The sequence below is a fragment of the Sturnus vulgaris genome, chromosome 24 (genome assembly GCF_052056855.1).
Source record: "Sturnus vulgaris isolate bStuVul1 chromosome 24, bStuVul1.hap1, whole genome shotgun sequence".
NCBI classification, from domain to species: Eukaryota; Metazoa; Chordata; class Aves; order Passeriformes; family Sturnidae; genus Sturnus; species Sturnus vulgaris.
The window spans coordinates 5,235,579-5,262,529 of NC_142266.1; the positions used below are offsets into that span (position 1 = coordinate 5,235,579).

The 26,951-nt window shown below is 49.9% G+C and overlaps 1 protein-coding gene across 9 annotated transcripts in view; it reads left to right on the plus strand.

Annotated features, from left to right (window-relative positions):
* CSMD2 (CUB and Sushi multiple domains 2) overlaps nucleotides 1–26,951 on the plus strand; it is a 288,669-nt gene that overhangs the window by 183,003 nt on the left and 78,715 nt on the right. For all 9 annotated transcript variants that reach the window (XR_015808349.1, XR_015808350.1, XR_015808351.1 and 6 more), the window contains 10 exons: nucleotides 1,254–1,441; nucleotides 3,270–3,458; nucleotides 4,677–4,793; nucleotides 8,349–8,564; nucleotides 11,963–12,151; nucleotides 15,307–15,476; nucleotides 17,007–17,163; nucleotides 18,131–18,322; nucleotides 20,836–20,962; nucleotides 25,253–25,455. Coding sequence is in view for 5 of the 9 variants with exons in the window: in XM_088178517.1 (XP_088034643.1) it covers nucleotides 1,254–1,441; nucleotides 3,270–3,458; nucleotides 4,677–4,793; nucleotides 8,349–8,564; nucleotides 11,963–12,151; nucleotides 15,307–15,476; nucleotides 17,007–17,163; nucleotides 18,131–18,322; nucleotides 20,836–20,962; nucleotides 25,253–25,455 (1,748 nt within the window). In the remaining 4 variants the exon portion in view is untranslated. The remainder of the gene's footprint in view (nucleotides 1–1,253; nucleotides 1,442–3,269; nucleotides 3,459–4,676; nucleotides 4,794–8,348; nucleotides 8,565–11,962; nucleotides 12,152–15,306; nucleotides 15,477–17,006; nucleotides 17,164–18,130; nucleotides 18,323–20,835; nucleotides 20,963–25,252; nucleotides 25,456–26,951) is intronic.

Sequence of the window (26,951 nt, forward strand, 5' to 3'; positions counted from 1 at the left end):
GATCACAAAAAACCCCAAACACGTGCGAGGTGCAGCAGTGTTGGGGAAGGACGAGAATTTACTGGGGGAGTTTTGCAGATCTCCAGAAGGTTCTGTAGGAATGAAAGCGAGTTTTGATACAGAAGAAAAGAATTGCTGGGCCAGTGTGTCTGGGTAACTGGAAGGCAAAGAGCAAAGTGAGGTGCAAGGGAATTTTATGGCTTAGAGCAAAGGATAAACCCACCTCAAACAAAAGATGTTTTTACCAAACAAAAGGATTTTCAAACAAGAAAAGCCAATGCTGCAGGTGGAGAAAAGATCTCAGAAATTTCCACTGCAGAGCAAGTCCCAAAGTTGAACATGTGGCTACTAACTCTGCTGATTGGCTAGTCACTGACAGCACGTGGGAATTTGAGCAGTTTGGGTGGGCTGTGTGTAAATGTCAAAGGTTTTGTGTGTGATGCTGATTGGCTGTCATGTAACAAGATGCACAGCACGTTATGGGTAAAATTTAGTTTGTTACAAGTTAAGGTTGTTAATTTCCAAAGTTAACTGTTGTCCAGTGGTGATTTTATGAAGAAGTTCATTGTGTTTCAAGTTAGTTGAAATGTTTCAATCAGTTAAATTAATGTCTGTTAAAAGTTTAAAGGGGTCCAGGATGGCGTGGGGGTTGTGCCCGAGGGGCGTGGGAACACCTTGAGAGTGAGGCCAGCGCAGTGACATCAGTGCCACAAGACGAGATTGAAAATGTTTTTTACCAAAACTGAAAGAAATTTCCACTGCAGAGCAAGTCCCAAGGTTGAACATGTGGCTACTAACTCTGCTGATTGGCTAGTCCCTGCCAGCACGTGGGAATTTGGGCAGTTTGGATGGGCTGTGTGTAAATGTCAAAGGTTTTGTGCGTGATGCTGATTGGTTTCATGTATTAGGATGCTCTGGAATGAAAAGTTTCTAATGCACTGTGAGCAGAACTAGAGGGGCTCCAGGACACACAGCTTGGCCACAGCCAGCAGCTCTGGGCTCACCCACGGCCCCCAACTGCTGCAACCTCCTCTGTGCAATAAATGACATTTTAGGAGCCGGCTGAAGCCTCAGTCTCTCCACCAAGCTCTTACACAGCAGAAACAACCCGAAATTCCAATCCACCTTGCGCTTTCCCCTGCTTTTATATCCCATCCTCATTTCCCACCCCTGCCCCCTCCGTGGTGCTTCCAGCACTGAATTCCAGCGGGAGCAGCGGAGCCGGGGGCTCAGTTTGCTCGTGTCCCCTGCAGGTTCAAGACAGAGGTGAATTATGACACGCTGGAGGTGCGGGACGGCCGCTCCTACTCCTCGCCCCTGATCGGGGTCTACGATGGCACCCAGGTGCCGCAGTTCCTCATCAGCACCAGCAACCACCTGTACCTGCTCTTCACCACCGACAAGAGCCACTCCGACATCGGCTTCCAGATCCGATACGAGAGTAAGGGCGCCCGGCTCCTGGCATTCCCTGCAAATTTCCCTGCAAAATCCCCCGCAATTCCTTGCAAATCTCCTTGCAATTCCCTGGGATTCCCTGCAATTCCTATAAATTCCCTGCGGTTCTCTGCAATTCCCCGCAACTCCCTGCAGAATTCCCTGCAAATCCCATGGATTCCCTGCAAAATTCCCTGCAAAATCCCCTGCAAAATCCCTTGCAATTCCCTGGGATTACCTGCAAAATTCCTTGCAAAATCCCTTGCAATTCCCTGGGATTCCCTGGGATTTCCTGCAAAATTCCCTGGGATTCCCTGCAAAATTCCCTGCAAAATTCCTTGCAATTCCCTGGGATTCCCTGCAACTCCCTGCAAAATTCCCTGGGAATTCCTGCAAAATTCCCTGCAAAATTCCTTGCAATTCCCTGCGATTCTGTGCAATTCCCTGGGATTCCCTGCAAAATTTCCTGCAAAATTCCCTACGATTCCTTGCAAAATTCCTTGCGATTCCCTGCAATTCCCTGGGATTCTCTGCAAAATTCCCTGCAATTCTGTGCAACTCCCTAGGATTCCCTGCAAAATTCCCTGGGATTCCCTGGGATTTCCTGCAAAATTCCCTGGGATTTCCTGCAAATCCCCAATCTCCAGCAGCACCACAGCCTCACTCAGGGCCCCCTGGGTTTCTTTTTCCTCACACTGTGGAGGAGCACACACAGTTCCTGCTTTTCCTGGGATTCCAGGCTGGGTGGAAACTTAAAATCCACCATCCCAGGGTGCTCCAAACTGCTCTTGGACACTTCCAGGGATGAGGCAGCCACAGCTTCCCAATATCCCACCCAAATCTCCCCTTTTCCAGTCTGAAGCCATTTCCCTTCTGGTTTTTGTAGAAGTTTTTTATTTTTATTTTAGTATCTGCAGAATATTATTGATTTTAGGAAGCAGAGGTGAGCTCACAGAAACAAATATCCAGAGTTCGATCCCACAGGGATTGTGGAGTCCCAGTCCTGGCCCTGCACAGGCCCAGCAATCCCACACCAGTTCCTCTCTCCATTCCCCTGGGGGAATTCTCTCTCTCTCCATCCCCTCATTTCAGAGATTTTCCTCTCTCCATTTCCTCCTCTCATTTTGAGGATTTTCCTCTCTCCATCCCTTCATTTTTTGGGAATTTTCATCTCTCCATCCCCTCATTTTTGGGATTTTCCTCCTCTCACTTTTGGGAATTTTCCTCTCTCCATCCCCTCATTTCAGGGAATTCCCCCTCCCCCTTTCCTCCTCTCACTGTGGGGAATTCCCTCTCTCCATCCCCTCATTTCAAGGAATTCCCTCTCTCCATCCCCTCATTTCAAGGAATTCCCTCTCTCCTTCCCCTCATTTCAGGGAACTCCCTCTCTCCATCCCCTCATTTCAGGGAATTCCCTCTCTCCATCCCCTCATTTCAGGGAATTCCCTCTCCCCCTTTCCTCCTCTCACTGTGGGGAATTCCCTCTCTCCATCCCCTCATTTCAAGGAATTCCCTCTCTCCATCCCCTCATTTCAAGGAACTCCCTCTCTCCATCCCCTCATTCCAGGGAATTCCCTCTCTCCATCCCCTCATTTCAAGGAATTCCCTCTCTCCATCCCCTCATTCCAGGGAATTCCCTCTCTCCATCCCCTCATTCCAGGGAATTTCCCTCTCTCCATCCCCTCATTTTTTCGCCATTTCCCCCCTCTCCACCCTCTCCCTTGGCGAATTCCCTCTCACCCTTCCACCCCCTGGCTTTGGGGGCGACCAGCAAGATTCCCGAGGATGCCGTGGGGCTCTGAGCTGGGCTCTGTGCCCTCTGCTCTGTCCCCCAGCCGTGAAGCTGCAGTCTGACCATTGCCTGGACCCGGGCATCCCTGTCAACGGCCAGCGCCACGGCCACGACTTCTACGTGGGAGCCCTGGTGACATTCAGCTGTGACCCTGGCTACACCCTGAGTGACACCGAGGCCCTGGAGTGTGAGCCCAACTTCCAGTGGAGCCGGCCCCTGCCCAGCTGTGAGGGTGAGGAAACATCTGGCTCAGCGTGTGCGGAGGGTTCTTGATTTTGGGAGGCGGAGCGGAGTGTCAGGGATGGGGGTTGGACAAGGAAGTCTCACAGATGTGTGTGCTAAATGTAGGATTCCATGTAGGATTTGAAGAAGGAGTGGAAATGAAAGCAAGTTTTGATATAGAAAGAAAGACATAAAAGGTACAGATATAAACTAAAGATGTTTTTACCAAGCAAAAAGATTCCACAGGCAAGACTGCAGATGTGGCAGGTAGAGAAAAGATCTCAGAATTTTCCACTGCAGGAAAACTGAGAAACAACTTCTAGCTTCAACTGGAACACACTGACTTTAGTGACTGGAGAATAGTGACATGAATAGTGACATGGAACATCTGGCTCAACATCTGCAGAGGGTTCTTGATTTTGGGAGGCAGAGCAGAGTGTCAGTGATGGGAGTTGGACAAGGAAGTCTCACAGATGTGTGTGCTGCTGGCAGAAAATGTAGGATTAAATGTAGGATTTGAAGAAGGAGTAGAAATGAATGCAAGTTTTGATATAGAAAGAAAGATATAGAAGATACAGATATAAAGATATGGATTTGATATAGAAGAAAAGAATTGCTGAGCCATACTGGATAACTAAGAAGGCAAAGGCTGTGTTAGTTAGAAGGGGTTTTTAGAGCAAAGAATAAAAATCCACCTCAAAGAAAAGATGTTTTTACCAAGCAAAAAGATTTTTACAGGCAAGACTGCAGATGTGGCAAGTAGAGAAAACATCTCAGAATTTTCCACTGCAGGAAAACTGAGAAACAACTTCTAGCTTCAACTGGAACATACTGACTTCAGTGACTGGAGAATAGTGACATGGATAGTGACATGGATAGTGACATGGAACATCTGGCTCAGCATCTGCAGAGGGTTCTTGATTTTGGGAGGCAGAGTGGAGTGTCAGTGATGGGAAAGCCTTCCAGTGCAGATCCACTGCCAAAGCAGCAGCTGGGAAGCTCCCAGTGGCATTTGTTCCATGGATTTTGGTGATTTGGGTGGGTTGATCCATGGATTTTGTTGGATTTTGGCCACCAAAGCCCAATTTGGGTAGATTGGATTTGGGTTCATCAATCTCTTCTGTTGGATTTTCCTGGGTTGGGTTTTTCCTTTTTCCTCTCAGCTTGTGAGAGATTCTGGATTGTTGAACTCTTTCTCTCCTCTTTTTTTTTTTTTGTGTGTTTTTAGCTCTCTGTGGGGGCTACATCCGTGGCTCCAGTGGCACCATCCTCTCCCCAGGCTTCCCTGATTTTTATCCCAACAACTTGAACTGCACATGGACGATAGAAACATCCCATGGGAAAGGTGAGACACCTCTGGACAGGACTGAGGCTGGTGGGAGAGAAACTTTTCCCTGTGGGATCCAAGAGTTCCTCTCAGGAATGGGGATTCCCTTGTCCCTGGACAAGATCCAGAGGGTTTTGATGTCACCTCTCCATCCTTTTAAAGTGGAGAAGGGAAAATTGGGGTTTTTATCCTCAAACACAAAACCTGTGCTTTGTTTTATCTCCTGTTCCTGGTGCCCTATCCTGGAAGTCAGGATGTGGATGGATCTAGATCCAAATATCCTGGATCTACAAAAATAGAAAATCATTCCCTGGAAATAGAAAATCAATCCTGTCCCTGTCACAGACAGGGATCTGCCCCTCCTGAGGGATTTGTGGAATTGTTCAGCTCCTTCCCTCCAAAGTTTTTTTTGGGAACATCTCCCACACGGCCAGAGCACAAATCCTGGAATTGCCCCAACTTCTCCAACAATTCTTTTCCTGTGACACTTTATGGACTCTCAGGCTGTACAAGTGGAGTTTAAAAGCAGCTTCATTTTAAAGGTATTTAAATGCCTAAAGAGAGACCATTATTTTTAATCTCACCGCTTCAAAGTGATTTCTCTCCCCTCTAATTTGTTTTTTGCTGTTTCTTCTGCAGAGAATGGGGAGGGCGGGTGGAGGAAAAAAAAGCCCAGCCTTGTGTTTGCAAAGATGTTTTGTGCCACAGTAAATTGCAGACCAGAGCAAAGGTTTAATTGGTCACAAATCCTTTAAAATGAGTTTATAATTAGCCCTTTTTGCTACAGTTCCACACCCCTTCAGTGCTGGAGGAGCCTCGTTCCTTCTGCTTGGAGTTTTTACCTTAAAAAAACTTGGAATTTGGGAATGTTCTGCAGGATAACTGAATTATTCTTGTGCTGTTTCCAGAGAGGTGGTGTTATTATTTCTGCTCCTTAGGCTGGGTTTGGTATAAATTTGCTGTCAGAGGAGAATTAAAGTCATTTTACATTCCCCACATCCCAGTTTTCAGGTCAGATCTCTTTCTGTTTTGTGCTTCTGCTAGGAATAAAAAACATTTGGAAACTCTTGGAAGTTTCCTGCTTTTGTGGAATTTTGCAGGGGGGGGAAAGAGTGAGACTAAAAATATTCTCCACAAAATGGATATAAAGAAGGAATTACCGAGGTCAGCCCTAAGCTTTGGGTCATAAAAATCCTTCTGGGACACTGAAGGGCAGTGAGGAACTGCAGAGGGATAAAGGTTGGGATGATCCCACAATTCCTTCACTCCCAATCCCATGGGAAAAGCTCCTCATTGGTTTCCAACCTCTCTGACCTTCCCTGCTTGGAAGGGAAGAGCTCTGTGTGAGCAGCAAACCTTCAGGAAGCTCCTGGAGAGAGCCAGGGATAAATAAATGGAATATTCAGCTGGAGTTTGATGCTGTGGGGTTGGATGTTGGATCTCCAGAGCTTGCCCTGAAATCCCAGATTTCCAGAAATTAACAGGGAATGGGCAGTGAGGACGAGGCTCCTCCTCTGGGCTTTCTTTGAAGGTTTCCTGCTGTTTCCTTGGGATGCTGCATTTTGGGAATGGTGGGATGCAGTGCCAGCCCTTGGGGTGGGATTTATTGGGTTAAATGAGATAATTATTGGGTTAAATAGAAATGAAATGAAGTGAAATTACTGGGTTCAATGAAATAACCCAATGAAATTATTGGGTTAAATGAAATAACCCAATGAAATTATTGGGTTAAATGGTCAAGCCAGGCAGGGATCTCCCCCAAAGCCCAAATTCCATCCTTGGGTTTGCCCAGAGGAGTCTGTGCCTCTCCAGGGCTGTCCTGAGCTGGATCAATCCCAATCCCACACGAGCAGGGGCTCGGGAGCCTGCCCTGGATGCCCCAAGAGCTGGGAGATCACGATGGAAAAATCCATCTAAATGCAAAGAGGTTTTTTATTGCTTGGCATCTCCTGCCTTCTTAACTCAGTGTGACAATGCTGTGACAGAGTTCCTGAGCTCAGACCCTGCCTGGCTCTGCTCTCGCTGCCATTTTATGTTGATTTTTATTTTTTTTTTATTTTTTTTTTAATATTTTATTTCCGAGCTGGAATTATTTTCCAGAGAATAAGTGTTTCTAATGGTGTTTGAATTCCAGCATGAAAAATCACCTCGCTGGAGGCTCCTGCAGGAGCCTGAAGTGTTTCCCATTGTGTGTCTGGAGGTGTGAAGGGGACTTTAAGTAATCCATTACTCCTCTCTGGCTCATTTACAAATGCAGCAAGGTCACAGCCTTCTCCCCAAACGGTTCAAATCATTCAAATTGAATTTGGGAGGAAGAAGCAAAATAGTTTTGCTGTGTTTGGCCGGGATTTCCGTGGCTGGAGCTGTTGTGAGGTTTATTTTGGGCAAGAAAAGGTGAATAAAAGTTGGGTTTTTCTTGGATTTAAGCTGGTCTAGGGGAAGATGTCCCTTCCCATGATAGAGGGGTGAAATCAGACAATTTTAAAGGTTGTTCCCACCCAAATCATTCCATGATTTTCTGATTCAGCCCATCATGGGAAGGTCCTTGCAGCTGCCCCACTGCAAAAGCCTCTGTACTGGTTTGAAAGTAAAACCAGTGAGAGACTCCGAGTCAGAAATACAATTTAATAGGAAAAAAAAAAAAAAAGAGAAACAATAAAATGCATGCAATAGTAGAAAAGAAAAGCAGTGTCAGAGGGAGAATCCAAGGTGCCCCCGTCAGTCAGTCAGGGTTGGTGCAGTCCCATTCCATGGTGGCTGCATCCTCCTGCAGTGACAGATGTGGTTCTGCTGGAGCAGGGCTCCTGCACAAGGTGCAGTTTTCCTCCAAAGCTGCAGGGATGATGTGCAAGGCTCTGGTTTTCCTCTGGGATGCAGTGGGAAAAGGCTGCTCTGCTGTTCCAAATCTCCCCTTTGATCTGGGTAGGAAATGCTCGGCTCCTGCCCTGGCTGGAGCATCTCCCAATGGGATGATGGAATTTGATCAGCCCTGCCCTGGGACTGCATGGCCATGAACAGGAGAGATCTCCTGGAGGGAGGATGGGCTGTGGGCAAGAGAAAGAACACTGCAACAGCTGGGTGAACAGCTGGAACAGGAACAGCAGAGATCCCCACAGAGATCAGGATCACTGCCACAGCTGGGTGAACACATGGGGATAAAATACAAACTTTTGGTCACACCTTTACATTGTAACCCAGAACAGCCTCCCTGACCTTGAGGCTGGGCTTAAATCCTGTTTTTCTAGGCAGGAATTCCTTCTGGAACACTCTTGTTCTGGAGCCCTCCCAGCTCCAGTATTGCTGCTCTTGCTGTCCATGTAAAAGTCAACATTTTATAACAAAAGGCTGGAGAGAATTTGTGTCGTCCCTGACAAGGGCACAGGAATCCAACATTCCCAGGGGCTGAGCCTGGTCCCACACTCAGGGTTTGGGGTTTTTATTGATTTCATTTCTACCATAACAAAGCCCATGGTTTCAGTGTGATTTTCCCCCCCCGCTGTTGGTGGGAAGCAGGGGCTGGGCACTGGGAATGCTCTGGGATGACTCCACCTGGTTTTTCCCCCCGTTCTGCAGGTGTGTTCTTCACCTTCCACACGTTCCACCTGGAGAATGGCCACGATTACCTGCTGATCACCGAGAATTCCAGCTTTGCCCAGCCCCTGCAGCAGCTGACGGGCTCGCAGCTGCCGGCCCCGCTCAGCGCGGGGCTCTTCGGCAACTTCTCTGCCCAGATCCGCTTCATCTCCGACTTCTCCATGTCCTACGAGGGCTTCAACATCACCTTCTCAGGTGGGAACACTGCCCAAAGCCTCCCTCCTCTCTGTTCCTCCCTCCTTTCTTTTTCTTCTTCCTTTTCTTCTTTATTTCCCTTATCTCCCTTCCTTCTTTCTTTCCCATCTTTCCTTTTTTTACCAACTCTCTCTTCTTTCCTTTCTTTCCCTTCTTTCTTTCCCTCCCTTCTCTTTTGCTCCGTTTTTTTCTTCTTCACTTTTTTCTTTTCCTTCTTCCCCTTTTTCTTTTCCTTCTTTCCTTTCTTTCCCTTCTTTCTTTCTCTCCCTTCTCTTTCCCTCCATTCTTTTTTCCTTCTTCCCTTTTTTCTTTTCCTTCTTCCCTTTCTTCTTTCCCTTCCTTCTTTCTTTCCCTCCCTTCTTTCTTTTCCTCCTTCTTTTCCTCCTTCTTTTCCTCCTTCTTTTCCCTTCCCACTTTTCTGGAAACGATTTGGGTTGGGAGAGACCTTAAAGCTCATCCAGTCCCACCCCTGTCCAATCTTCCACTATCCCAGATTGCTCCAACCTGGCCTTGGACACTTCCAGGGATGGACCATCCTTCCTCTGAGGGAGGCCAGGGCCTCTCCACCCTCCCAGGAAAATCCTGGGAACAATTTTCCATTGATTTGTGTCACTCCTTTCACCATCCAGTAAATTATCCCACTATTAAATCCCAGTGTGTCCCGAGAAATATTCCCAATGTATCCCAAGAAATTTTCCCCTTGCAGCCCCCATATATCCAGGGGGAACAATTCTGTCTGTCCTGGGCTGGATAACAGGAATGGATCCTCTGGAATAAAATCCCTCTCCAGGTGCTGCTCTCTCCCTCCTCACCCTCATCTTCCCTGCTCCGTTTATTGGCAATTCCAGCTCAGGATTTTTGGGGAATGCTGTCCCTCCTTCCCCAGACATCATCTCTGTTTTTAGAGGAAAATCACAGCAGCAGGGCCAGCATTTCCAGCCCAGGGACAGATGGGATCCTTTGGAAGCAGCCTGGACAATCTGGAGTGTTTGGATGAGGAGCAGGGCAGGGCTGCTCACTCCCATTTTCCTTCTGCTCCCTGGTTTTGCCTTCCAGCTCTTTGCTCCACTTGGATGCTCCTCCAGTGCCCATCCTGTGCCTGCAGCCTGTCCTGGATGTGCCTCTGCCATGGAGCCAGGCTGGGAATGTCCAGCCTGGAGAGGAGAAGCTCCAGGGAGAGCTCAGAGCCCCTGGCAGGGACTAAAGGGGCTCCGGGAGAGCAGGGGACAAGGATGGAGGGACAGCACACAGGGAATGGCTTCCAACTGGAAAAGAAGAGTTTTGGGTGGGATATTGGGAAGAAATTCCTCCCTGTGGAGGTGGGGAGGGCTGGAATGGATTTCTCAGAGCAGCTGTGGCTACCCCTGGATCCCTGGAAGTGTCCAAGGCTGGATGGGGACAGTGGAAGGTGTCCCTGCCATGGGTGATTCTTCATCCCTCCCCACCCCAACCATTCCAGGATTTTAACACACACCTGGTGTATCCCAGGCTGGGTTTCCATGATCCCAGGGGCACTTCCAGGGAACTGGAAAATCCATTTTCCCTGGCTGGGCTGGCTCAGTGGCTCTGCTGTGGTACCAGAGGGGAGCCCCCTCCTGCTGCACCCAGCAGGGCTCTGAGGGATCCAGATTTTCCCGGCTCCAGGAGGAGGCTGAGGGGAACAATTCCTGCCCAGAGAAGTTCCAGCAATGCCGTGCTGAGCTGTGCTTGCTAAACCATCACGGTGATGGTGGCTTTGAGGGGGTGTGGTGATCCAAAATGCAGATTTTTCGAAGGAAATCCTGATTTTTCAGCAGTGCATGGTCAGAAGGAGCATGGGGGACTTGGAGAGGGACCCAAAAAAGGGACATGTGGCAGTTCAGGGCAGCTGCTGGTTGAAGGACAGGAGGTTGGAATTTTCCAAATGATTCCCAAGGGCTCCCATTCCAGGGAATTCCAGTCTTTGCTGCCTGAGTGCCCCGGGAGCCATTGCCTACAGCAATCAGTGAAGGAGCTTTATTGCACTGATGCTGCTCTTGCCTCTGTCCCTGTGTCCTTCCCAGTCCTGAGCTGCCAGTTCAGCACCCAGGGAAGGACAGAAATTCCCATTTTCCCCGTGGAGCTTGGTCTGGCACCCTCCCTGACGGGCAGAGCTGTTGCCATAGATGCAGCTGAAACCTGGCTCCCAATGCCTTTGTTCCTGGCCTCTGAAGTCAGGGATTTGCATGTGGAAACCAGTCAGAAAATTTCCAATTAACTCCTATTTTGATGAGGGGAAAATGACTTTTTGCCTTTCAAAAGCTCGCCTCTAATTATAACTCTCATTTTCAGTGTATTTCAAGGCTTCTTTCCTATCTTGGAAGGCAAAAATGGGAGTCCATTCTATTTTTAGCTTTCTTTACATATATATATGTTAATGTACAGGCTTTGGACATTTTTCCAAAAACACTTGGAGATTTTTTTTTTCCAAAAACCTTCAAGCTGGTTTGGGATCAGAGACATGAGTTTGGCCGTTGGCCAAAATCCTACGTGACCTTTCTTGGAGCAGCAGCTTCAGTGTCATCCTGCATTCCCTGGGCAGGATCATCCATCTCCAGGATTGGAAATGGAGAGGCAGCAGAAACCCCACCCCAATCAATCCATCCTCTCTGGGCTGCAGCACAGGGACAATGACAAATCCCCACTGTGACAGGAACTGGGATCTGTTGCCTTTGGAGCAGGTTGGGATCCAGGAGCTGGGGCGGGGGGAAGTTTTGGGTTGGGGGTGAAATCCAGGTGGGTTTTCATGGCTCAACCAGAATTCCATCCTCATGGAGTCACTGCAGCTGGATCAGAGCTCAGAGCTCCCCTGGATCTTCATGTCCTCTCCAGAGAGGACAGAACCCCTGAGTTTTGGGTTGGGGGTGAAATCCAGGTGGATTTTTCATGGCTTAAAATCCTCATGGATTCACTGCAGCTGGATCCAGGCTCTTGGATCTTCGTGTCCTCTCCAGTGAGAACAGAACCCCTGAGTTTTTTAGGCTGGGGGTGAAATCCAGATGGGTTTTCATGGTTCAAACAGGATTCCATCCTGGATTCACTGCAGCTGGACCAAGGCTCAGAGTTCCCTTGGATCCTCTGCTCTCCAGAGAGGACAGAGCCCCTGAGTTGTAGATGGAGGGTGAAATCCAAGTGGATTTTCATGGCTTAAAATCCTCATGGATTCACTGCAGCTGGCTCCAGGCTCTTGGATCCTCGTGTCCTCTCCAGAGAGGACAGAACCCCGGAGTTTTGGGTTGGGAGTGAAATCCAGGTGGGTTTCCATGGTCTGGAATCCTCATGGATTCACTGGATCCAGGCTCAGAACTCCCTTGGATCCCCGTGTCCCCTCTGGGGCGAACAGAATCCATCCAAAAAAAAAATCCATTTATCCCTTGCAGAATACGACCTGGAGCCGTGTGACGAGCCAGAAGTGCCAGCCTACAGCATCAGGAAGGGGCTGCAGTTCGGAGTGGGGGACGTGCTGAGCTTCTCCTGCTTCCCTGGGTACCGGCTGGAGGGAGCAGCCAGGATCACCTGCCTGGGCGGGAGACGCCGAGTGTGGAGTTCGCCTCTGCCAAGGTGTGTTGGTAGGTGGTCATGTGCTTTCATTTCACTTGGCTGGTCCTGCTGTGCTGCACTGTCGAGGTGGGCAGGGATGGATGGGATGGGTGACATCCCCCGGGGTGGATGGGTGACATTCCCCAGGATGGATGGGTGACATTCCCCAGGATGGATGGGTGACATCCCCCGGGGTGGATGGGTGACATTCCCCAGGATGGACGGGTGACATCTCTGGGGTGGATGGGTGACATCCCCCGGGGTGGATGGGTGACATTCCCCAGGATGGATGGGTGACATCCCTGGGGTGGGTGACATTCCCTGGGGTGGATGGGTGACATTCCCCAGATGGATGGGTGACATCCCTGGGATGGGTGACATCTCCCAGTTTGGATGAGTGACATCCCCTGGGATGAAAGGATGACATTCCCCAGGATGGACAGGTGACATCCCTGAGATAGATAGGTGACATCCCCCAGGGATGGACGGGTAACATTCCCTAGAATGGACAGGTGACATCCCTGGGACAGGTGACATCCCCCAGGGTGGACAGGTGACATCCCCAGGATGCAATCCGGGGCAGGGATGGGTGAGAAGCAGCTGGAAGGAGCTTCCAGCCCTGCACGGGGGGGTGACACCTCCTTCCCCGGGAGGTGACAGTGACACGTCCCCGGGAGGTGACAGTGACACGTCCCCGGGAGGTGACAGTGACACGTCCCCCGCAGCCCCGTGTGCCCCAGCCCCACGCCAGGCGAGTGATTCCAGAGCTGCTCCTCCCTTTTGGGGCGGTTCCTGCCAACCCGCCCGGGTTTAGGGAGGGTTTGTTCCCCTTGGAATTTCGGTGCTGTCATCTCCGTATCCCGGCAAATCCCGCGTTATTCTGGATGTGTCTGGGAACCCTCCCCGGCTTGGGCCTCTCCCTTGTTCTCCACATGGTTTTTCCACTCGCACCTTTCCCTTCCTGACCACGGCAGGTCCTTTTTTAGCCTCTCCTGCCGTTATTTGCACCGATAATAAATCAATAAATCCAAGGGCAGAGGAGGGGAAGGGTTGATCTGCAGCACGGAGCTGCCTCCTGGCTGCTGTTCCTGCTGGGGTGCAGAACTCTCACCTGGCAGGGATGGGGAGTGTGACAGAACAGGGGCACAAATTTGGGAGGAAGGAGGATGCTCCAGACCTCGGGAAAAAGATGTCACACTTGGATTTTGGTGTAGAATTTCAATAGGAAATCATTCCCAGCTCGAGGTTCTTCCAGATCAGCCAGGGCAGGGCTCTCACCTGGTGGCCAGACCTGCTCAGGAGATTGTCCTGAGCTCTGGGTGACCTTGGAGAGCCATTGCAGCCCAGCTGCTGCCTCCTCCCAGCCTGTGGTGCTGAATTTCCCAGCTCAGGGCTCTCATCCTGCTGGGACAGGATTCCTCTTCAGGGCAGGAATAACAATCAGGCTGCGGATCAAGCTCATCAGGGCAGTGAGAATCAAGAAAAAAAAAAAATTAAAAAATGTGCAGAGCTTTAAAGTGGAACCTCAGACAGCAGCACGGAGTGGATGCTGTTCCTGGCTGGGAATTAACAGCTTGGGTTTATCATAAGAGGGCAAACTCAGGGCTGATGGCCCAGAGCTGTGTGGCAGGGTGACAGCTCTGTCACCGTGTCCCCACTGCCTGCTCACATCTGCCTGCACACGGCTGGAGGTGGGAGACTGACTCATTAAGATCACAGGAGGTTTAATTGCTTTTCCAGACGCTCTGTATTCAGCTCCTGTCCTGGGGATGGTCTGGGGACATCTGAGAGTGGTTTTTGTTCCTTTGTCCGAGCTCCGTGAGATGTCCCCAGCGTTATCCCTGGGGATTCTGTGCCAAAATCCTGCTTTGGAGGGACAAAGTCACCTCCCAGGTGACTCCTCTGGGTGCATCTGCTGCTTCCTTAACCCTTCCCTGGAGCTGCCCTGGGATGGTTCCCTCAGCCCCAGCATCTCTGGGGACTCAGGGACACGAGGATGATCCCAAAATCTGCTCGGGGGGGGGACTTTGGAGTCGCCAGCCCCAGAGGAGCAGGCAGCCAGTGTTTGACAGCAGAAAATCTTCCAGGGTAAACAGGCTGGGAAAACAGTGACTCACGGCTCACTCGTGTGGGAGCTCGGCAGGAGGAACAGAAAATCCCCAGCACGGGGTTGTTCAGAGGCAGATCCACACAGATTTGTACAGATTCCCACGGATTTTATACAGGTTTATACGAATTTTACATGGATTCACGCAGATTTACACCGATTTTTACCGGCTGTGCACAGATCCGCACAGAGATTCACACAGATTTACATTTACACAGATCCCCCCGGATTTAGACAGATTTATTCCAATTTTACACAGATTGCCACAGATTTCAACCCCCCCAGATTCCCAAAGATTCCTCCCAGATCCCCCCAAATTTTCCCAAATTCCTCCCACATCCCCCCAAATTCCCCCAGATTTCACCCAGATTCCCCCAGATTCCCCCAAATTCCCCCAGATTTCACCCAGATTCCCCCAGATTTCACCCAAATCCCCCCAGATTTCACCCAAATTCCCCCAGATTCCCCCAAATTCCCCCAGATTTCACCCAAATTCCCCCAGATTCCCCCAAATTCCCCCAGATTTCACCCAAATCCCCCCAGATTTCACCCAAATTCCCCCAGATTTCACCCAAATTCCCCCAGATCCCCCCAAATTCCCCCAGATTCCCCCATACTAAGGGGCTGTGGATGTGTGTGACACAAAAATGGGTTTGGGCTTTGGCAGATCCAGGCTGGGAGCTCCTCACAGCCGGGACAGGCTGAGCCCCCCCGAGCTGCCACCCTCCTCTTCTTCCCCCCAGGATCCTTCTGCCAAGTTTTGAGCCCCACAGATCCTCTGACTTCAGCTTTGGCTGGAAATCAAACACTCAGAGTAGAGGAAGAAGCAGATCGTGGCTAGAACCACCACAGATTCTCAGAGTTTTCCCCCAAAATTCCCCCCCAGCTTCACATTTACAGATTCTGCAGGAGGAGAGAAAAATAGAAAAGGAAAATGTGATGGAGAATAAAAACAGGGAGAAGCTTTTTTTTTTTCCCCTCACTGCTGCTGCAGCCTTTGGAGGAGTCACCTGCATGTGTGGTGTGGCCAGGACGTGCTGGGGGTCACTGAAATGTCCCTTTTGTGTCTTGGTGCAGCTGAGTGTGGCTCATCCGTGACGGGAACCCAGGGTGTGCTGCTGTCCCCCAACTACCCCCTGAACTACAACAACAACCACGAGTGCATCTACTCCATCCAGAGCCAGCCTGGGAAAGGCATCCAGCTGAAAGCCAGGACCTTCGAGCTGGAGGCAGGAGATGTCCTCAAGGTAATTAATTCTGGCTCGAAATGCTCTGAAATTTGGATGGGGTTAGGTGGGAGTGACCTCTGGAAAAAGCTGTGTCACCCCCAGGAATGCTCCAGTGCCATGGGGTGATGGCCGTGGAGGTTTTGGAAGATCAAATTTCACCCCAGACCAGCTCAGCTTCAGCTCTCACCCGTGGAATTGCACGGGAAAAACTCCTCATCCATCAGGAGTGGGAGGGTTTGAGCATCATTTTAGTGCTTTGAAGAATCAAGGCTGGTTTGTCCCAAAAAGGGGCTGATTGAAATGCAGAGCTCCAGACTCTCCTCAGATTATTCAAGCTCCAGGACTCTGTGGAGGAGGAGACAAATCCAAGCTGAGGTTTTGTTTTTTTTTTATTAACCAAAGGAATGGTTTTGAAGGAGGCATTAATATTACAAGGATGTGCTGAGGCATCTTCCCAGGAATGCCTGTGTCCTCATTGAAGTGTCACACTCCAAGAGAGGTGTAATCCACGTTTCCAGCTCACAAATGACTGGAAAAGGAGAAAGATTCCCTGTTAATGCAAGGAATGTAGTCCTTGTCAGAGGAATTACGTTCTCCCAGCAGGTTTGTCATCAGCTGCTCATCTGAGGAAAGTTCTTATTGATCTGCACTAGTGAGGAGCTGCTCTCGGTCCTCACAAAAGGAAGGAAGAAAAAAACACATTTGTGGGTTTTTTTTTTTTAATCACAGCGAGTTCAAGGCTCATCTCTGAGTCAGTCTTGGGGGAAAAAAATTGGTTTTTTTTCAGTAGCTGCTCCTTGGGAAAGAGTTGAGGGGAGGCAGCCCTGTGTGCAGGGTAAGTCGGGGTGAGGAGGAGGGTGCAGATCCTCCAGGGTGTAAATCCTGCTCCTCAGCTGGGCAGTGCTGTGGAGCTTCACCGAGTCAGAGTTTTAATCAAGATCCCTGGATCTCTGCACTCGTGCATGCAGGGATCACTCCTGGATCACCTGTGGGACAAATCCTGAAGGGTTCGGGATGCTTTTCCAGCCTATGCTGGAATTCAGAGTGGGGTTGGTTATTTTCCTTCCCTCCAATACCCGGGATCAGCTCAGTGCCAGGAGCGAATTCCTTGATCTGACCCCAAATCAGGGCATTTATCAGGAGCTGCTGGCTCTTCCCAAGAAGCTGCTGCACCACAAAAAGCCAAAGGAGCAGCCCCGGGTGTTGCTGTGAGCAGAGCAGGGACAGGGTGGGGATGGGATGAGGGGGATATGAGGTGTCTAAAGGCACCTCAGCACATTTTTTTCTCTCCTCATTCTCATTTTGGAATAAATTTCTCAGCATTTCTCTGTTCTAGAGCTGCAGAGAAATCCTGCAATGGTTTGAGACCTTAAGGATCATCCAGTGCCACCCCCAGCCATGGGCAGGGACACCTCCCACTGTCCCAGGCTGCTCCAAACCCTGTCCAACCTGGCCTGGGACATTTCCAGGGTCAGCCCAGCCTCTGTGGGCAGTGATGGTTTTTTCAGGAATGGCTTTTCCAGGCTGGATTTCTTATTCTCCCCCCAGGTCTACGATGGCACCAACAGCTCTGCCCGGCTGCTGGGCACCTTCAGCCACTCCGAGCTGCTGGGCACCAGCATCAACAGCACCTCCAGCTCCCTGTGGCTGGAGTTCATCACTGACAGTGCCAACACCAGCAAGGGCTTCGAGCTGCAGTTCTCCAGTGAGTTACAACTGGGAATTTTTGTGGTTTTGTGTTGTGGGTGAGCACAGCGTCCTTTCTGTGGTGATCTCGTACCCAAAGTGGAGTTGTGTGGTCACTGTGCTGCACAGAGAGAGAAAGGACAGCAAAAAAAAAAGGGTTAAAAAGGCCAATTTATTGTACAGACAGCCCGGATTTAAAGTGTGTCAGTGCAGCCAGGACAGGACAGGAGCTCATTGGACAATTGGGAAAAACATCCTTGGGACAGCACCTCAGGATGTGTCCCACGGGAAAGACACCAGGGGTTAATGTTGGTGATGAATTCCACTCTGTTTGTCACCGTGTTCTCACCCTGGGAGACTCCTCCCTAACTGAAGCTGCAGTCAGCTTGTCAGCCTGGGAATGGAGCTGAGAGTCAGGAGAAACCCAGGCCTGGAGAGAATTCCCAAGCTGGAATTCCCCAGCTCTATAAATGTGTGTGTTCACAGAGCTGGAGTGTGGAGAGCACAGAATCCCAGGCTTAGAGCACAGAATCCCAGGATTATTGAGGGTGGAAAAGCCCTCCAAGGCCATCAAGTCCAAGCTGTGCCCCATCCCCACCTTGTCACTCAGTGCCACCTCCAGGAATTCCTTGGACACCTCCAGGAATGGGCACTCCAAACCTCCCTGGGCATTTCCAATCCCTGACCACCCTTTCCATGCAGAAATTCCTCCTGATGGCCACCCTGAGCCTCCCCTGCCCCAGCCTGGGGCTGTTTCCTCTTCTCCTGTCCCTGTTCCCTGGGATAGGATCAAACCTTTCCTGTCGAGGCTGCAGCGATCCAGAAACTCAGATCACAACCCCAACGTTAATTAAAACCCCGCTAATTTCCAACGTGCCCCTTTTGGTTCCCAACAAATGATTGCAAGAACAAAGCAAACACCAGCATGGCTTTGTGTGAAACCCTCCTGGCTGTGAAATTCCAGCTGCCCTTCCTCCCTGCTGCAGGTTTTGAGCTGATCAAGTGCGAGGACCCCGGCGTCCCCCAGTTTGGGTACAAGGTGCACGACGAGGGACACTTTGCTGGCAGCTCGGTGTCCTTCAGCTGCGACCCCGGCTACACCCTGAGAGGCACCAGGGTGCTGGTGTGCCTGACAGGGGAGAGGAGAGCCTGGGACCAGCCCCTGCCGACCTGCGTGGGTGAGACATCGTCTCTTTCTTCTCCTTCTCCTTCTCCTTCTTCTCCTTCTCCTTCTCCTTCTCCTTCTCCTTCTCCTTCTCCTTCTCCTTCTCCTTCTCCTTCTCCTTCTCCTTCTCCTTCTTCTTCTCCTTCTCCTTCTCCTTCTCCTTCTCCTTCTCCTCCTTTTCCATTTCCTTTTCCTTTTCCTTTTCCTTTTCCTTCTCCTCCTCCTCCTCCTTCTTCTTCTTCTCCTCCTCCTCCTCCTCCTTCTTCTTCTCGTCCTCCTCCTTCTTCTTCTTCTTCTCCTTCTCCTCTTTCTTCTCCTCCTCTTCCTCTTCTTCTTCTTCTTCTTCTTCTTCTTCTTCTTCTTCTTCTTCTTCTTCTTCTTCTTCTTCTTCTCCTCCTCCTTCTTCTTCTCTTCCTCCTCCTTCTTCTCCTTCTCCTCCTTCTTCTTTCCTCCTCCTCCTTCTTCTTCTTCTTCTCCTTCTCCTCCTCCTCCTTCTTTCTCCTTCTCTTTTCTCCTTCTTTCTCCTTCTCCTCATCCTCCAGCACCTCCAGGGAGGGATTGCCTTGGATCCCACTCCCTGAACACCCCTCTCCCTGCTTTGCTGATCCATGGACATTAACTCTGCTGTTAATTGCACCTGCACTAATTAAGCTGTGTGTGGTAGGGGTCCTTGAGATGGAGACACTTCGTGCTCTGCCAGAACTTTCAGGAAGTTTTGGATCCCATACCCTGACCACTTTCCATCCCTGCTTTGCTCATCCATGTGACATTAACTCTCGTATTAATTGCATCTGCACTAATTAAGTTGTGGTGAGGATCCTCTGTGAGGCATCTCAAGATGGAGACACCTCCTCCAAAACCTCCAGGGAATTATTTCCTTGTAGATTCCATGTCCTAAGCACCCTTTATCCTTGCTTTGCTGATCCGCTGACATTAACTCTGCTATTAATTACCCATCTGCACTAATTAATGTGGTGAGGATCCTGCGTGAGGTGGAGAGCACCTGAAGCAGCTTTACCATGAAACACTCTGCCCTACACACACATCTGACACGGGATTTTTGCTTCCTTGTGCTTCTCCAGCCTTGTCCCTTCCCTCTGGATGTGCTGATGTGAGTGGCACCTCCTGACAGTGACATCCGTGTTTGTCCTGGCAGGTGACAGCTCAGAGCCAGGGTGATGTGAGAGCTGCCTGACATCCATCCCATCCCATCCCATCCCATCCCCAGACATTTCCATCCCCTTTGCTGCCTCCTGAGTTCCCTTTCACCTGCTTGGAAAATTCTGATGTGGGGTTTTGTGTGTTAAACGAATGGGGCTGATTCCTCATTCCTCGTTCCTGGTTCCTGATTCCTGGTTCCTCATTCCTGGTTCTTGATTCCTCATTCCTGATTCCTCATTCCTGGTTCCTGATTCCTGATTCCTCATTCCTGATTCCTCATTCCTGGTTCCTGATTCCTCATTCCTGATTCCTCATTCCTGGTTCCTGATTCCTCATTCCTCATTCCTGATTCCTCATTCCTGGTTCCTGGTTCCTGATTCCTCATTCCTCATTCCTCATTCCTGATTCCTGGTTCCTCATTCCTCATTCCTGATTCCTCATTCCTGATTCCTCATTCCTGGTTCCTGATTCCTCATTCCTCATTCCTGATTCCTCATTCCTGATTCCTGGTTCCTGATTCCTGATTCCTCATTCCTCATTCCTGATTCCTCATTCCTGATTCCTCATTCCTGGTTCCTGATTCCTCATTCCTCATTCCTCATTCCTGGTTCCTGATTCCTCATTCCTGATTCCTCATTCCTGATTCCTCATTCCTGATTCCTCATTCCTGTCCTGCTGTGCCCAGGACATGGGGAAGTTGTTGGACCCTGAGTCCCCTGGGACATCTCCACACCCAGGGATGTGCTCAGCCCCTGGCACTCCGTGTTCTGTCTCCCAGGGGACAGGGCCGTGCCTTGGCTGGAATTTGATTTATCGATGTGAAAAGATAAATTTCTGTCTTTCGTGCATGTTCTTAACCTTCACCCTGTTTGCTCTACATGTGTTGGATATGAGGCCGTGCCTGAGCGTGTGGAAATTAAAAGGAAATGAGAGAAAACTCAAAAGAAATTAAAATTACAGAATTTGAATGGATATGTTATGGAAATTATTCCAAATCCTCGCGTTCTTTGCAGCTCATTTACAAGTTCTTTGGCTTCTTATCCTTCATTTTCTGATGAATCCAGGCAGAGGAGCAGAGCTCCTTCACCCCCACGTGTGGAGCAGGGAAGGAGGGTCCTGGCAGGCTCTGCCTTCCCTCCCTGGGGACTCAGGAAGGTGGGGGCAAGCTTTGCCAGGTGTTCAGAACAGAAATGCAAAATAATTCTGATAACTCAGCTCAATTCAACAACTCTCACCTTTGTAAGCTTTTAAAATCCCTGGGAAAAAAAACCAAAAAAAACAGGAATAATCTCTGTTGCAGGGTGAGACTGTTGCCACAGAAAGCCACGAATCCTCTCCCTAACCCCATAAATATTTTTGTTCCAGCCGAGTGTGGAGGGACAATCAGAGGAGAGGCCTCGGGCCGGATCCTTTCTCCAGGATATCCAACTCCCTACGACCACAACCTCAACTGCATCTGGAGCATCGAGGCAGAGCCTGGATGCACCATTGGGTGAGCTGGGCCAGGCTCCTGTGCCTTGGCTTCTGTCCCACCTGGGGCTGATGTTTGGCAGCTCAATAATTAAATAAAGCAAGGAGGGACAAGCAGGGAGAAGTGGCTGGTTTGGTTCCAGAATCAGGGAATGGTTTAGGCTGGGGTGAAGGGTTTAGGCTGGGATGAAGGGTTTAGGCTGGGATGAAGGGTTTAGGCTGGGATGAAGGGTTTGTGGGCAGGGATGTTTCTGCTGCTCGGAGCCCCCAGTGGCATCAGTGCTGCTCTGATTTGAGCCCTGTGTGTCCCCTGTGTGTCACAGCCCTGGGTGGTGACACCAGACCAGGTCCTGCTCCTGTTCTGTGCTCACACATCCCAGATTTCCACCCCTCTCCTTCATGGGGTGCATCCCGAATCAAACCCTTTTCCACATGATTTTTCACTTCCCAAAAGTGCTGAAATGCCCGAATGACACAGTCCTGGTGTTGTAGGGAATCACAGGGAATGTCCCAGGATCCAGGCACTTCCTGCTCCCTGATCCTCCCTTCTGCCCCACCACCCCCACTGTGATGTTTGCCCAGCCCTTCAGGGCTGCCCTGGGTGTTCCCAACGATTCCAGCCCAGCCAAAACCCACAGAAAACTGGAATATTGGGGCAAGCCAAGCTTTGACTGAGTGGCAGGATTTGAGGCAGAGAAATGCACCTTAAAAATTCTGACTACTATTATTATTATTATTATTATTATTATTATTATTATTATTATTATTATTATTATTATTATTCCTCTCCCAGCATCTCCCATTAGAGTTCCCAGTGCTTGGCAGCCATTCCTGGCTCATCCCAAGCTGTTCCATCCTGAATTCTTTCCCCCTCAATCCCATTTTCTCCTCCCTGCTGCCATCACCTCTCCAGCACAGCCTGTCCCTCAGGGTGAGCTCTGTGCTGTTTTTAGCCCGTGGGTTGTTTGTTTGTTTTTTTTTTGCTGGAGACAGGTTTGGTGTGGCGTTTTCATTTTTATTTAATGCAGAAATTCCCTCCATTAGTGCTGCCCTTTGGAATGGCTCAGTAATGGATGGGTTTGGGTGTGAACAGAGGAGAAAAAGCACAGCCAGAGCAGCTGAATCCCTGCACAGGCAACTTCCACTTGAAATCTCCTCTATTTTTATTCTCCTGGATGAAGTTTTTATAGGACAGAGTAGAGAGGCCCCTTTTCCTCCCCCCATCCCAAGGCTGCTTCAGCAACTTTACTCTTGTAATCCCTAAAAGCACCAACACGAGCAGAGATTTGGGATCAACCAAAGGCTTGGAAAAGGGGCCAGGAGTGAAAGGAAAAGGTTCCAGGAGGTATCAGAGCCTTGCTGGGGACCCTGCCTTGCCTTGCCCAGAGATCAGAGCTCATTTCCCAGCTCCAGCAGCACAGAGCATCTCGTGGGAATCAAGGGAGCACATTCCCAGCAACTTCATTTTTATGGTAATCCATTGGAAAAATAATCCTCTTCACGCATGATACAATTGTATAAAGCTCTCATTTATAACTTACATGAAAATTAATCACCAGAGCTTTTTGGAATGAAGCTGTATCTGCACAGCACGAGGGGAAGGGCAGGGGGGGCGAGACAGGGAGAAAAATGAGTCTGAACTTCAGAGCCATGAAAGGGAAAAGGGCTGCTCCTGCAGAGGGGAGGAATTGGGGGCATGGAGGGCTGGGACAGCCGGGGGAGACGAGGAAGGAGGAGGGAAAAGGAGCAGGGTGTGCTGGAAAATGGATGGGAATTCCTTGCCCAGCTGGGAGCACAGAGACAGGGCACAGGTGGGTTGTGATCCCAGTGTTGTACAAATCCACTGCTGTTGTTATTTCATCCCACTTCCATGGGTGCTGGCAGCTTCCACTTGCCAGAGTTCCACCTAAAAAGAGGAGTGGGAAGATACCCAGAGCTGGAAGGGACCCCCAGGGATCATCCAGTGCAGCTGCTGGCCCTGCCCAGCCACCCCAAAACCCCACCCTGGGCATCCCAAACACTGCTGGGGCTCTGGCAGCCTTGGGAATGGCACCACTCCCAGCATTTTGGGACATTCCACCTTCCAGGATATTCCATTTTCCAGAACATTGAACAGTTTTTGGACAAGCTGGGGCAGAGGGCAGCCCCCAAACTGCTGCTGGGGGTGGTGGCTTTGGTGGCACCTCCTTGCCAGGGGGAGCCAGGCTTGCACTGCAGAGCCAGACTGGGATGGGCAGAGCTTGGCTGGGGAATGGCAGCATGAAACACCTCGGGAGGCTCCCTGGGCTGGTGGGGAGCTTTGGGAAGAGCTGCTCAAGGGTTCTTCACACTCTCAGGGCAGAGCTGGGCTCTCCTCTCTGCTCCTGGCTAAACTGGCAGAACCTCCCCTCTCCCACACTCCCCAATTTCTAATCTCCCCAATTTCTAATCTGCCTTTTTTTTTTTCATGGTTTTTGTTGTTGTTGTTGTGTTTTGGGGTGGGTTTTTTTGGGTTTTGGGTTTTTTGGTTTTTTTGGGTTTTTTTTCCTTGGCTGCATTTCCATGCCTGTAATTGGGAAATTGGGATTGTCAGAGTGCAGGAACAAAACTCCTTTCCCCTCAGGAATAATAAAACTCCTTTCTCCTCCACTGTCTGCTCTGCCTGGTCTCCAGCTGAGACTCAGGTCAGGCTGAAGGAAAAGCTGAGCTGTGCCTGTTGGAATAGATGGATTTGCTGCAGAGAACTCCAGATCTGATATCCCAACACATCCCAGGCACTGCCAGCCCATCCCTGGATCACCTGCATCGAGGTTTTCACCCCCTGGCACAGCCTGAAGTTGTTTTCTCTCTAATAAATGGGGGTGGTCTAGGCAGTTCCAGGGTGTCCCCCCACCCCAGCTCAACCTCTGGCAGCCTCTCCCTGATCCCAAGGTCTCCAGGGATGATTTTTTTTCCCAGCATTTCTGGCTCACTGGGCCCAGTTAAGGCTGGGAACAAACGTAATCACCCCAAGGCAGCCGTGGAGAACAGCTCTGCACCATCCATCCTGATTTTCCTCCAGCCTGGCTTTATTTCTCTTTGCTCAAGGTCTCTGCTTGGGAGATTTATGATTCAGCTCTTTTGGTTTCTCCCAGCTTCTGTATTTTGTAGCTGAGGATTTTGCAGTGGGGCTGGTTGGTTGGGGGTTTTTTTTGTTGTTATTTTTTTTTTCTCCCCCTATTTTTATTCCTGATTTATTTATGTTTGCCCCAGATAAATGGGAAAGCAGCCAAGTGAAAGATTCCCTGTTTGCCTCCGTGGGCTGGCAGGGATTTCAGCACAGCACCTGATGGGTTTATTTTTTACAGATTTTTTTTTTCTCTTTCTGGGTTTCTGTCCCTGTTTCACACTGGGGTTGAGCTGCCCATGGTTGGCCTGATTTTGTTGTGCCAGAGGGAAAATGGGGCCGTGATGAACAGGGAAATTCCTCCTCTGCAGGTGGAATTTGAGTGCAGGAAGGGATCAGCTCCTGCTCCATCCCCAGGGAATGCTCCCATTCCAGAGCTCCAGGAGGGTTTGGGACAGGGTGGGATTTGGGGGATGTCTGCAGGGCCTGGAATTGGGTTTGATGATTCCTGTGGCTCCATTCCCACTCAGGGCATTCCAGAACTGCAGCCTTCAGCTGGTGACTCCCCCAGCTGCCACCAGAACCAGGATCTTGTTCTGGGAAGATCCCAAATCTCCTGGGAAAGCCTGGATCCATCTGCTCCCCATCCTGCCACAGCAGAGCTGTGAGATCCCACCAGGGATGTGTTGGGGCCACGTTTGTCCTGTCCTGGAGTGCCACCAGCCCTCACCTGGGCACGGGGGCACCTCCAGCCTCTCCCATCCCTTTGGGTCCATCCCTGGCCCAGACTCGACTGGAATTCCCTGAGGAATTCCCTGTGGAAGTGCCTTGGCTGAAGGCCTTGAGCCTGACCTCCAGGACAGAGCTGGCTCTGAAATCCAGAGGAGGGGAATGAAATCTGCCTTCAGAGCATCAAAACACCCCCTCAGTGTCAGTGAGAGCTCATTGGCACCTTCCGAACTCCTGTTTTCCCTCCCTTCCCTTCCCGGTGGATTTTGGAGCTCTGGCTCCTGCTGCCTCATTTTCTCTCTATTCTCTACTGAAATTCCTCTATTTTCTGATCTAAATAAACCCAATTCTGCAACATCCAGACCTTCCCAAAACACATCAGAATCCTGGAGGTGCTGCAATCCAGCATCAGAACTGGCTGCCTGAACTGGGCACAAACCACATTCCAGGTGTGAATTCCAGGCGGGGTTTTTGTTTGTTTTTTTTTTTGCCCCTCAGGCTCCATTTCATGGTTTTCCACACGGAGGAATTCCACGATGTGCTGAGGATCTGGGATGGGCCGGTGGAGAACGGGATCCTGCTGAGGGAGATGAGCGGCTCGGGGCTGCCCGGGGACATCCACAGCACCTTCAACTCCGTCATCCTGCAGTTCAACACCGACTTCTTCACCAGCAAACAGGGCTTTGCCATCCAGTTCTCAGGTGGGATGTGCAGGGGTTCCTCAAAAACACCCACAGACCCCGAGGGAAACCCCAGCCAAAGACACAGGGAAAATCCAGCCAAAGCCAGAGGGAAAATTCAGCCAAACCCAGAGAGAAAATTCAGCCAAACCCAGAGAGAAAATCCAACCAAAGCCAGAGAGAAACCCCAATCAAACCCAGAGGGAAAATTCAGCCAAACCCAGAGAGAAAATTCAGCCAAACCCAGAGAGAAAATCCAGCCAAAGCCAGAGGGAAAATTCAGCCAAAGCCAGAGAGAAACCCCAATCAAACCCAGAGGGAAAATTCAGCCAAACCCAGAGAGAAAATTCAGCCAAACCCAGAGAGAAATCCCGACCAAACCCAAAGGGAAAATCCAACCAAACCCAGAGGGGAAATCCAACCAAAACCAGAGAGAAAATTCAGCCAAACGCAGAGAGAAATCCCGACCAAACCCAAAGGGAAAATCCAACCAAACCCAGAGGGGAAATCCAACCAAAACCAGAGAGAAAATTCAGCCAAACGCAGAGAGAAATCCTAAACAAACCCAGAGAGAAAATCCAACCAAAGCCAGAGAGAAACCCCAATCAAACCCAGAGGGAAAATTCAGCCAAACCCAGAGAGAAATCCCTCAAAAAACCAGAGAGAAATCCTGACCAAACCCAGAGAGAAAATCCAACCAAAAGCAGAGAGAAAATTCAGCCAAACCCAGAGAAAAATCCCGACCAAAACCAGAGAGAAATCCCAAGCAAACCCAAAGGGAAAATCCAGCCAAAGCCAGAGGGAAATCCTGACCAAAGCCAGAGGGAAACCTCAACCAAACCAGAGCAAAAATCCAACCAAACCCAGAGGGAAAATCCCAGTGAGAAATTCCAGGTGTGTCCCACAGGGTGAGCAGGTGACACTGCAGTGGCCACTTAGTCACTTTCATAATAAATAAACAGAAAATTAAGTCTATTAGACCATTCACTAATCACTTATTTACCACCTAATTACATCTATTCATTATGTAATTTATTACAAATATAACTTGCAGTGTTGCTGTGAAGATAAAAATTCATAAAAGCCGAAGCAGGTTGATATTTATGAAACTCAAATACAACATTCATGGGCTACAGCCACTGTAAAAAAATGACCTGCACATCCTGGGAGCTGGGAACCCCTCATTTCCTGGGCAGCACAAACATCAGCCTGCAGGAAATCATTATTTTACAGCTCTACATTTGCACGGTTCTTCCCTCCCTGAGCTCCATCCTGTGAGGATCATTAATGCTGAGCAGTTAGAGGTTTGAAATTAGGATTGTGGAAGTAATTCTTTTCATTGCTCCCTGACCCGTGGCCTTCACAAGGCACAGCTCAGTTCTGTTTGCTCCCTTTGAAGGATCTCTTTGTTTCGTGGCTGGGTTTGGATTGGAAAATCAAAACTGGCTTTGAAAGCATCGACTCGGTTAATACACAAATTCCTTTACTTTTGTGTCCCTTTTTGGGTGCAGACTCTG